The 10267-nt window shown below is 39.2% G+C and overlaps 1 protein-coding gene across 4 annotated transcripts in view; it reads left to right on the top strand.

Moving 5' to 3' along the window:
- The window catches only part of LOC115018529 (rho GTPase-activating protein 26-like), an 80047-nt gene that overhangs the window by 61583 nt on the left and 8197 nt on the right, over positions 1 to 10267 (top strand). For 3 of the 4 annotated variants that reach the window (XR_003833398.1, XR_003833397.1, XM_029447551.1), the window contains exons 19-20: positions 1281 to 1425; positions 1697 to 1877. Coding sequence is in view for 2 of the 4 variants with exons in the window: in XM_029447551.1 (XP_029303411.1) it covers positions 1281 to 1425; positions 1697 to 1877 (326 nt within the window). In the remaining 2 variants the exon portion in view is untranslated. Of the gene's footprint in view, positions 1 to 1280; positions 1426 to 1696; positions 1878 to 3037; positions 3544 to 10267 lie in introns of those variants that run through there. The other variant, XM_029447552.1, reaches the window with a different exon arrangement.

The raw sequence follows: 10267 nt of genomic DNA, 5'->3' as shown, positions 1-10267 counted from the left end.
TTATTGGCAGTCAAAGCTGCTTACAAATGTCACCATGGCAACAGCATCAGCAGGACTGTTTCAGACCGTCGCATTTTGTGTTCAGCCAGTGAAGGAAACAAACAATCACACACGCATACAAACAACACAAATCCCACACCTGTGTACATGCATGAAATTTAACACAGGCAGGATAAGAGTGTGTTGAAACACACACACACACGCACACACATATTCTCTTTCCTGGACATTATAACTGTCTGGTGAAGTGTAAAGATGTCACTTTGCTGTTCCCAGTATTGAACTTATTTATCCAAGCTTTGTGATATGCTGATTGTACTGTACTTTCCGTGCATTTGTAGGTTTCATGTGATCCTGCTGATGACATTTGATTGCGCTTTTCTGCAACAAAAAAAACAAGTCCAGTGTGATAAAATGGCTTTTCCAGCACTCCAATCAGTTGTTTCCTTCTTGAGTGGAGCTATGGGTGTGGACTTGTCTAAAAAGCAGAAAAAAGGCGATGACAGATGAATGGATGTTGGGATGATTACGTATGACTTAAGCAGAAGTAACAGACGAATACAAGCAGGGAAAAAAAAAAAGAGATGCGTAGTTTACAGGAAGCAAAACAAAACTTGAAACACAGTGCAGTATATTTTTATCACGGCATGGGATTTTTGGAATCTTGCATAATTGTGCTTCAAGGAGTAGAAATAAATGTCAGCAAAGTCAAGATCAGTGCTATGAACCCACACTGAAGCCCACAATTTCCCCTGTTAAGTTTCTGCATATGTAATTATCCCCAGATAAAAGAAGTTTTATACATTGTATCAAGCAGCTTTGTCGCTATGTTTAGTTTTATGTTGAGTCTAAGCTGCAAAGGCATGGCAAGGCATGAATCCAGGAATTAATAGTAGATATCCTGTATCAGCTCACCTGTTGGACCATCTGTGTTAGAGTTATTAACGAGGCATGAAGTGAGTCAAAGTGCCGCTGGTGGTTTACCAGAACCTTGTATAGTGTAATGTTGCTTTTTTTAGTACTGTTTTTCTATCAAATCTTGCACATTGTTGCAAGTGTGTACATGTTTTTACACTAAGCACAACACTTTGATTACTGTCTCTGCCTTGAATGTGATAAGATGAGCCACATTTCCCTGCAGTTACATATGAGACCATAACTTCCTTGACCGCAGCAGCAAGAACATGCTACTTGCTTCAACTTTCCACTGGCATTCTTAATCGTGCATATAGTTTCTGTGGTTGTACTCACACATAAGACCGCCTGTCTTGTTTGTGCAGATATTCAGGGACGTGCCGACTTCTGCAGCCGGGCCGACTAACATGCAGCTCAACCTATCCAGGAGGAGAAGCACCGAGAGCAAAGCCCCGTCCTGCAGCGAGAGGCCGCTCACACTCTTCCACACACCAACACATTCTCTGAAAGGTGAGCTGAACCACCTAATTTGCCTGATAGAAAATAATCAAATTGATTGAAGGGGATTTTCCTCTCCATAGTTGCTTTTTTGTTTCCATTTGATTTGGCTCACACCTGCTATGTGTTGCTACATAGTAAGCTTAGAGAGAAAAATACCTATAACCACATTAACAACATGCTGTCAGTGGTCAGTTGAAAACGCTGCTACATGCTGAAGAATTGGTAACATGTTTTGGCTGAAAACACCAAAGAGTTTGTAAATCTTTCTGTATTCTTGTAGGTGAAAAGAAGAACAGTGTTGTCAACGCCACAGTCGCAGAGCTGCAGCAGCCGGTTTCCTCCTCTGCCAACTGTAACAGCAGCAGCAGTAGCAGCAGCAGCAGCCAAGGTCGAACCCCGAGACACAGCCTGACCAGCAACGACGGAGAGCACGACACCCGGCAGATCCGGCCCAGCTCCCTGTGAGTGATTAACAAAATATGAATCGAAGTTAAGCTGTTTAATAAGCGCACATTTGCAATAGCTAAGAGCTTGATACGCATGCATCCACATGTTCATGCACTTACACACACACACACGCACACACACACACACACACACAGCCCCAAAAATACTTGAACTCTATTCTTAATGTGAGCCTCCTTGGGCGAAAACTGTTGCCGCCAAGGTGGTGACATATTTGTGGAAGGAATGACGAAAAACCAGAGTGAAAGTCAGATTTTAAAAAATGTGCTAATTTGTTTAACAATTTATGGTTTCATTAATTGCTATGAGAGATAATCAGCTACTCAGTTTTATGTTTTTTCCTATTTTCACTTCATTTTCTACTCACAGCTACATTTTCTGCGCTATCCTGGTTTACTGTAAGCCGAAGTGAAAGCACGTCTTATTGTAGGAGGAAATGCTTCTGGAATGTTTGTGGTCACAACAACAATGGAGCTCAAGGTGTTTTGACGACACAACGTAAAGACAGATGCAAAGAAAGATGAAAAAAGAGCCCATAGAAAAGATGCATTAATAGAAATCACAAGAAAAGCACAGATAGATAAAAGCTTCACAGATGTTTGTGAGGGAGGGGTGTAAGGTTTTGCAGAGACCCATTTCTATATACAAAGAGACAGACATGTACATATGTACAAGCATGAACTTTAAATACAGTCAAATGGGTTAAAGAATGTAAACACCAACTTTTTGTATGCATGGAGAAGTCCCCAGGAATGCATGAGCACACGTTAGCACACACACGTGCATATAGGGTCGCTAAGATCTTTGAGCAGCGGTCTCGTGACTGGCAGGTTGTCAGTTTAAAATCCCGAAAGCATCTGGGAAACATTTGCAGAAAGGAACTGAACTCCAACTTCACCAACAATAGAAGTCTATGTCTACTTCCCCTGAAGTAAGAGTACACAAAATCCAATTTAGATGCATGGACACATACACGTATCATGTAGCAGCTACATAATCTATTCAAATCGGTTTTTGCATACAATCAAGTCTCGGTATGCGTGTCTTGGATTTATTTTACACAATGTGTTCGCTTTTTAGGCTCAGTCTCAGCGTCTGGCCAGCGGTTTACACGGCTGAAACCAAAGACCAACTAAAACAAACATATTTTTCGCAGGTCTGAACAAGCACCATATAAACCCTGGACACACACATGCTGAGTTTATTAACCGGGGGAAAACACACACGCCTGCGTATGGAATTCCCAGCGACGTGAGGGTGACCACATTCCCTGTCATCGTGGGATCTTTGGTGTTGATATACACTGTGTTAGATCAAGAGAAGATGCACACTACCAATCATCTCATGTACTGACTGAGAGTGACAGACCTTGACGTACAGCCTGTCACCAAGAAGAGCGTTACTCCCTCAGTCTCTTCTTGTCACCTTCACTCCCTCTCCTTTTACTCTCGAACTCTCCTTCATCCTCAATGGCAGATACTTGTTGCATCAAGCTTGTGTACTCGACTCTAGATGTGAATTCTGTGTCTTTTGAGTGCATCTGTGTTTCTGTTCAGTAGTGGGATCCCCCCCCCCCCCCCCTTCTGGACATTTGATCTGTCACTGATGAGATCATCAGGTCGTAATCTGACTGACATGATCAATTAAAGCTACGTGTTTTAACATCCACCGCACTTGGAGAAATCTATACATCTCGTGTGGATAAAAAAAAAAAAGAATTCACGTTGGTAATATTTCTAAAGATGAATAACATACTTGCACTACATTAGTCCTGATTCTTGTTATTGTTCCCTTGGGGAAACTTGTTTTGGGATTTATTGTGCTGAAGATCAGCTCTAATTACAAAAACCACCTGAATAAATATAAAGAGAAAACCTGTTAAGCAGTACTGTATGAACAATATTTTTCATCACTAGTCCTTTAAATAGTGGGATTTAGAAAAACAGACAAGAAAACATTATCATGTATTTCATGTCTGAACAACAAGGACCTCAGACCACATCTGCACATGTGCATGCAGTCGTGTAATCAGCCCTGCAATGATACCAGCTGGAATGCTTTATTACATGTGCTGCAATATCACACATCTGAGAAATATGGAAATGTTCATATGAAGTTTATAAACCCTTTGACAATTAGCTTCATCCTCTAAATGTTACAAAAATGTCACATAAAAAGTAAAAAAGTTGAAAAGTAAAGGTCCTTTTCAAAATGAGGTGCGGATTCTAAACTGGAAGGAGGAAAAGGACACACTTCAAATGCCAGGTATAAATGTAACCCAGTTAATGAGGTTGTTCTTGTTACACTCATTAGTAAGGACATGTATATGCATTTTACGGCATTTCTTGAACTAATGTCAGGGTCCACCTCAGGGTGTTAGTTAAAATATATATGAGAGCAAATGAGGACAGAACATCAATTTCAGATAGTCTTTCCATTATGAGTAGCATTAAAGAGACATTTAATGACTGCAGTGAACAACCTGTTGGCCATGATCGTGCACCTGGTGATGCAGTAAATGATATGCTCACAAGCTTCTTACGTATCTTCTGGCTTTTCTCCTCCGCAGGTGATGCTTGTATGGAATAGAGTGCTGTCAAGTGTTTTGTACGTGTTTGGTACAATTCTATATACATTGTATATATACATTGTATATATACATGTGTGATTGAGGTGAAACAGATTTCCCCTTATTAATTCTGCCCCAGCGTATTTACTCGTAGTTAGTGTTTCTCAGATGTCTTACACTCTTTGCACTACGGCCATTTGTATTTGTATTGCATTTAAAAGAATGTGGGCAATGTGTGGTCAAACATCTACCAGCTCACTGTGAAGATCACACACAGCAGAGGATTGTATTTTCGATTTAAAGATAGAGCTTAATGAGGGGTTTTCAGCCTCTCAACAACCAACCACAATGAAAACACCACACATTAAGGGGGAGAGAAAGTGTGTTTCTAAATCCCTCTGGCTGGAGAAGTCAGTGAAGTGTTGAAAGAGCTGCCAAAGCCAAGTTCAGGTCCGCAGGGTTCTCAAGATTGTTCCAGGTTGTCCTTTTTAAAGCAACAGTCCCACATTGTGTCAGACTAAATGAGAAGATGCAACATCCATAATAATTATTTTGATGTCTGTGTTCTTGGTACGAAGACTGAAAAAGAGATGAAACTAAAGAGTAATTAAATCAATCCAACTTGAAGGCAAATAAACGCAGTAGTTCAAATGTTAGTCGATGTAATACTCTCATATAAATGCTTATGTATTCTGCTGCCCATTCTTTTCTTATTGATACTGTAGGAATACAGATGACAAAATAAGCATGAAAGCTTTTATGTTTGCATCAAAATTACAGATGATGGGTCAAACCAAAAGTAAAGAACAGTCACTTTACCTTCTATGGAGAAAAAATGCACGACATCTAAGCATAAAGTATTAAAATGTCCTGGAAAAATGTGCCGTGGATGGCAACATTCCTGATAGCTGAGGATCATATATTTATTGTTCCTGCAGATCCTTAAAAGGCATTGAATTCTTCCATCTAAAAATAAGGCCTTAATTAGAATGATAGTGTCTTAAATCAATCTTTAAAAAGTGTATAGCTCGCTAAGACACGGGTAGTAGGGTTGTATGATATGTATATATATGTCATTTAATTGCTGCACATTATGTAACTCCCTCTCCTTTACCCTTTTAAAACTAGTGAATATATAATAACTGAAGAAGATGGGTTAAGGGGGATAAAATAAGCTCTATCTGATCTAAATTTACACAAAGGTCAGGAGGACATCTAGAGAGATTATTGGACACAGATTTGAACACCATGTTTGCAGGGGCATTGGAGACGTGGCAACACACACTAACACTCTGCCGTCACAGGTAAGGCTTAGTTTGACAGAAATGCAGTGGAAATGAGAGTAACATGACCACATAACATTCATAAATAGTCATAATATTTGGTCAAGTGTGAGTTTTCTAAACGTATTCTGATAAGGATAAAGAGCCTTTAGTTCTGTTGGATGTTTAAGTTCAAGTACAAGGCAAACTGAGGTCAAGAGCAAATATGGAAACTCGTTTGATCATTAGAAACCAAACATCAGTTCCTATTAAGACTCCTGAAAAGTTGAACTAACTGAAAGACTTAAGTTATACAGTGGAAACACACACTAGCTCAAGCAGTCACACTTAATTTGTGAAAGGGAGAGTGATTTTTAAAGTCATTTTGAGTGTTGACGCTCCACTAAAAGATCTTTAACAATTCGTCATATGTCTATTTCAAGTTCACCCTCTTATTAAGTGTTACCCAGACCGTGGACACAATGAAAACTACTTTTTTTACTTAGTTAAAGTAACACTTTAGTCTCTTTATAGTAAAATGAGTATCAGTATGTGCATATCAATATAAACTTAAAGGGGCATTCTGAATTTTACACACATAAATAATTTTACTCATCAGCGCTTTCTAAAGTCTGAAATATATAACCCTGATGATGTCATAGTGATGTCATCTCAACTTGGACACTGCAAGTTATTCTTTCATAGTCTTAGCAACTAAGAGTGTGACATTTGAAAAACATGGGCCTGACCAGGGAGGAGGGGGGAGGGGGTCAACAAGGGAATGCTATTGAGTTGCATTATGGATAGTGCCGTGTCATACTAGGAACTAAAAGTCAGAATATATCTGCTTTGATTTTTGCCGTTCTCTCTTAATTCTGTATCTTGCAACTCGCCCAATGCACTGTAACAGAAGTGCAAATACGAAATTGCTAGAGTATCCCTTTAAATTCCTGCAACAAAACCTGCTTTTTATGCAAACTTAAGGATCAATACTCCTCCTTTGAACAAGTAGGCTTCTCCAATATGTTAACGATGCCCAAGATCTGATGTATTAAAGCCCAGTGACACCATACACTGCCTCCATTTTTAACCATCAGCAAACAGAGTCTGTCTATGTTACTTGACTCGGGCTCCCAGCCCAGATGATGTTTTCTCAATCTCCTAAGCGCCAGACATCATGGGTTTCCAAGCCAGCCTGCACCCTCATCACAGACAAGAGAGCGGTACAAAGGTCGGAGGTTAACAACTTGGCCTCAAAGAGCCCTACATTCCCCTGAGGCAGATGCAATTCTTTTTGGTCAGCGTTTTTTTTGTCATGTTCTTTTCCTGTAGCTTGGTGTGAAATGCCTAGAGGACTCACACCTCTTTCAACATTTCTCTTAAAGTTATCTCACATGCAAATCACATCCCCATGATTTCTAGTAATGCAGGAAGAAAGTTAATAAAAAAAAGAAAAAAAAAGACGACTAAAACACAAAGTCAAATCGGAAAAAGAGGCTAATGTAGGACGAGTGAGTAGAAGTGTACTGTCTGACCTCTGAGTCTGTAAGATAATGTGCATTATGTGATCAATATGACGGCTGACCCCATGTACTTGACCTTTGATTGAAGTACTAAGGTAAACGTCCATCAGTGAATTTTTATCCATTCCTCCGGTCTGTTTGACATTTGAGAGAAAAGTAAAAAAAGACAAAGAGAAGTTAAAAGCTCAATCAAACTAATGATAGGTTAAATTTAATTAAATAGAGAAGTGGCACTATGGAGAAGAATTATGCATGACATTTCAGCATTATCATATAAAACTCACACACATGCAGGTTACATGGCTCTGCTTCTGCTGCTTTTACTCAACTGCTTCTTGAGTATTTTCTCTCATTCACATTTTATTTTTACAATACACAGACATAATATGTCTATTTCTCAACACACTTAGATCTTCAGATATTAAGAGCACGGGCAGCCACTCATCGGGGATTTAACTTAAGCTGCATCCCTGATAACTCTGGATATTTTGCCCGAGGCATTAAGATCCAAGAAAGTTGTGGGTAGACTTCCTCTCTCCGACATTTCTCTGCATTTCTTCAGCAGCTTGCCTTCCTGTCTGCAGCGTTGTAAAGATAATTGATCAGTTACCGTCTCAAGCACACAGTGTGTCTACGTGATCTGTTTGAATGATGATAAAAACACCATATCAAAATGATCAAAATGATAATAAGCAAAGAAATTAGTAAGCCTCATTTCAACGGAATGAGTATAAAACAGCCACTTTTTGCTTTTGCAGCTTCATCCACTTATTAATTCCACTTTCTCTACTCTACTGTCTTTTGTTTCCTAAGCACCGTAAACGTCCATCAATGAAACTAAACCCTTCACTGGAGAGTTTCCACGTTATAAGCTTACCAGGCAGGCTGGAAGACTTTTAATATGAAAAATCTGCTGGTGTTGAGTTGCATTCAACAACCAGGAAAAAAAAGGACTTGAATTTATTAGTGAATAAAAACTATATTTCCTTTAGAGAAGAGAGACTCAGAGCTGCAAAGTGGTCAGTATGATATGAATCTGTTGTTATAATGATGGAATTAGTGTTGTTATACAGAAATGATCGAGACAGCAGGTAAACGTGGAGGAAGAATTCAGAATCAGATATGTGTACGCGTGTACGCATACAAGGACGTTGACTTTAAGTTTGCATTAACTGGGAAGCAGGTCACAGTGGGAATGAAAAGCCAGATAAAGGCCTCTCTACCCTAAATTCCCAAAATAAACGGCAAAGTGTAAACATGAGCTGTAAATACAGTATGAGATGGTGTCAGTGCTTCATAATGACATCATACATTCATGTCACTGTAAATAGAAGCAGAGTAAACCCTGAGAAAAGAAGCAGCTCTGTTTATTAACCAACCTTACTGTCTGTCATGTTTATTGCTGTGTGTTGCTCTCGTTCTCAGAGATAATGTTGGGCTCGCTGAGGACCGTGACAACAGTGGAAACTAAAATTTATGATGCTCATTATTGAAATAGGAATATCGAGAGCCGTTTACATCTTTTGTGGTTTTTTTTTAGTCCAAACCTGATATTTGCAGGTCATGCTAGTCATGCAGATTTATTTTGTGAACGCCTTTTTAAACCGTAGACGATACATTCCTACTCAAAGGTTATAAACTTCAACTTTAATTGTGACTTTAAAAAGACATGACATGTGTCCCTGAATGTGCATGCTGTGGTGCAGCAGCATTTATAACTTTTTTTAAATGTGTTTTATGTCGACAGTATATACAGACACGTACCTTTTGGTGTCACATTGTTTAAAAGACTGTAAAAATGTTGATCATTGTCTTAATCTTAGATACATGCTGTCATTGTTTGCAACCGTCGCATGTTTCTTTGCATGTGTTGTTTAATGAGATGAAAGCGTGTGACTTTGCATGTGTTATATTGCAGCGGGCGTGTCGTAGCACAGTGAATTGATGGCCTGTTGGCGAGGAGAGATACGAGACTGGTTTAATTAACTCAACTGTCAAATGTGCTGCGAGTCTGAAGGGGAGACTATATTCACCTAAGACAAGTAGATTCACTTCTTTTTTCTTTTTTCTTTTTTTGCATCATGCTGCCAGATACGTGAGCCGTATTTGAGAAAGAGGAAACTTCCATCAAGAAAACACTATTAATTTATATACTCAATCAAAAATATCTTGATCTGGAAATCAGCCCTCCTTGTCGGTTGCAACAGCTCGGCTGGAGGGATAGGAGAGAAGAAGAATGGATTAGAGGGAGATAAATGGGACTGAAGGGAACTGAAGCAGATAACAGAGAGCGCATTGACAGACGAGCAGTGAGTGACAAATGTAGAGAGAGAGAAGGTGGATCGTTAAGACAGTCACTCAAACTGACAGTTAGGAACACAATCGAAAACCTTTTATTGTTTTCTTTCTTTAAAATTAACTTCTAAAATACAAAGCATAATGCCATTCAAATGAAACGCAAGAAAGGAAATTAATCTAGTACTGTATAGTGAAAAGCAAATAAGGACTACAAGGTAAAGCTACTTTGGTCATTTATTTTGAATATGCTTGATTGAGTTTGTTTATTCAGTCATATTGAGACGAACATGTGATGGAATGGTTTTTGACAACTCCTCTTTCCAAGGTCAAGAACGAGCTTTCCACCTCAAATCCGTCGCTCTGTCTATATTTGTCCCTTGGCGACAGTTATAGCCAATGTTATCTGCTGGAGTGTATTGTTGGCATCAGCTGATGGACTCCTTACAGCGTGTACATTTATCACTTCTGTTATTGATCAAGTCATAGTGTTTACGGTAGGCGTTGAACTGGAACATGTGTTTGTTCCTAAAGACAGACAGACCATGATTATTCCAAATCTTGCTTTAGGATATAGCAGCCACATTTCATCAAAACAAAAGGAAAGTCTATGCTATAAAAAATATATTACATGGTGCGGGGCGAGTATTGGTACTTTAGCACTATAAGCTTCAAGAGCTCAATTTAGCTCAATTCTTGCAACAACATGTCAATAAATAAAGGGGCTGTCAGAGGGC

The sequence above is a fragment of the Cottoperca gobio genome, chromosome 14 (assembly GCF_900634415.1).
Source record: "Cottoperca gobio chromosome 14, fCotGob3.1, whole genome shotgun sequence".
Taxonomy (NCBI): domain Eukaryota; kingdom Metazoa; phylum Chordata; class Actinopteri; order Perciformes; family Bovichtidae; genus Cottoperca; species Cottoperca gobio.
Note: the sequence above shows the minus strand (reverse complement) of the source record. Positions and strands in the feature narration are given on the sequence as shown.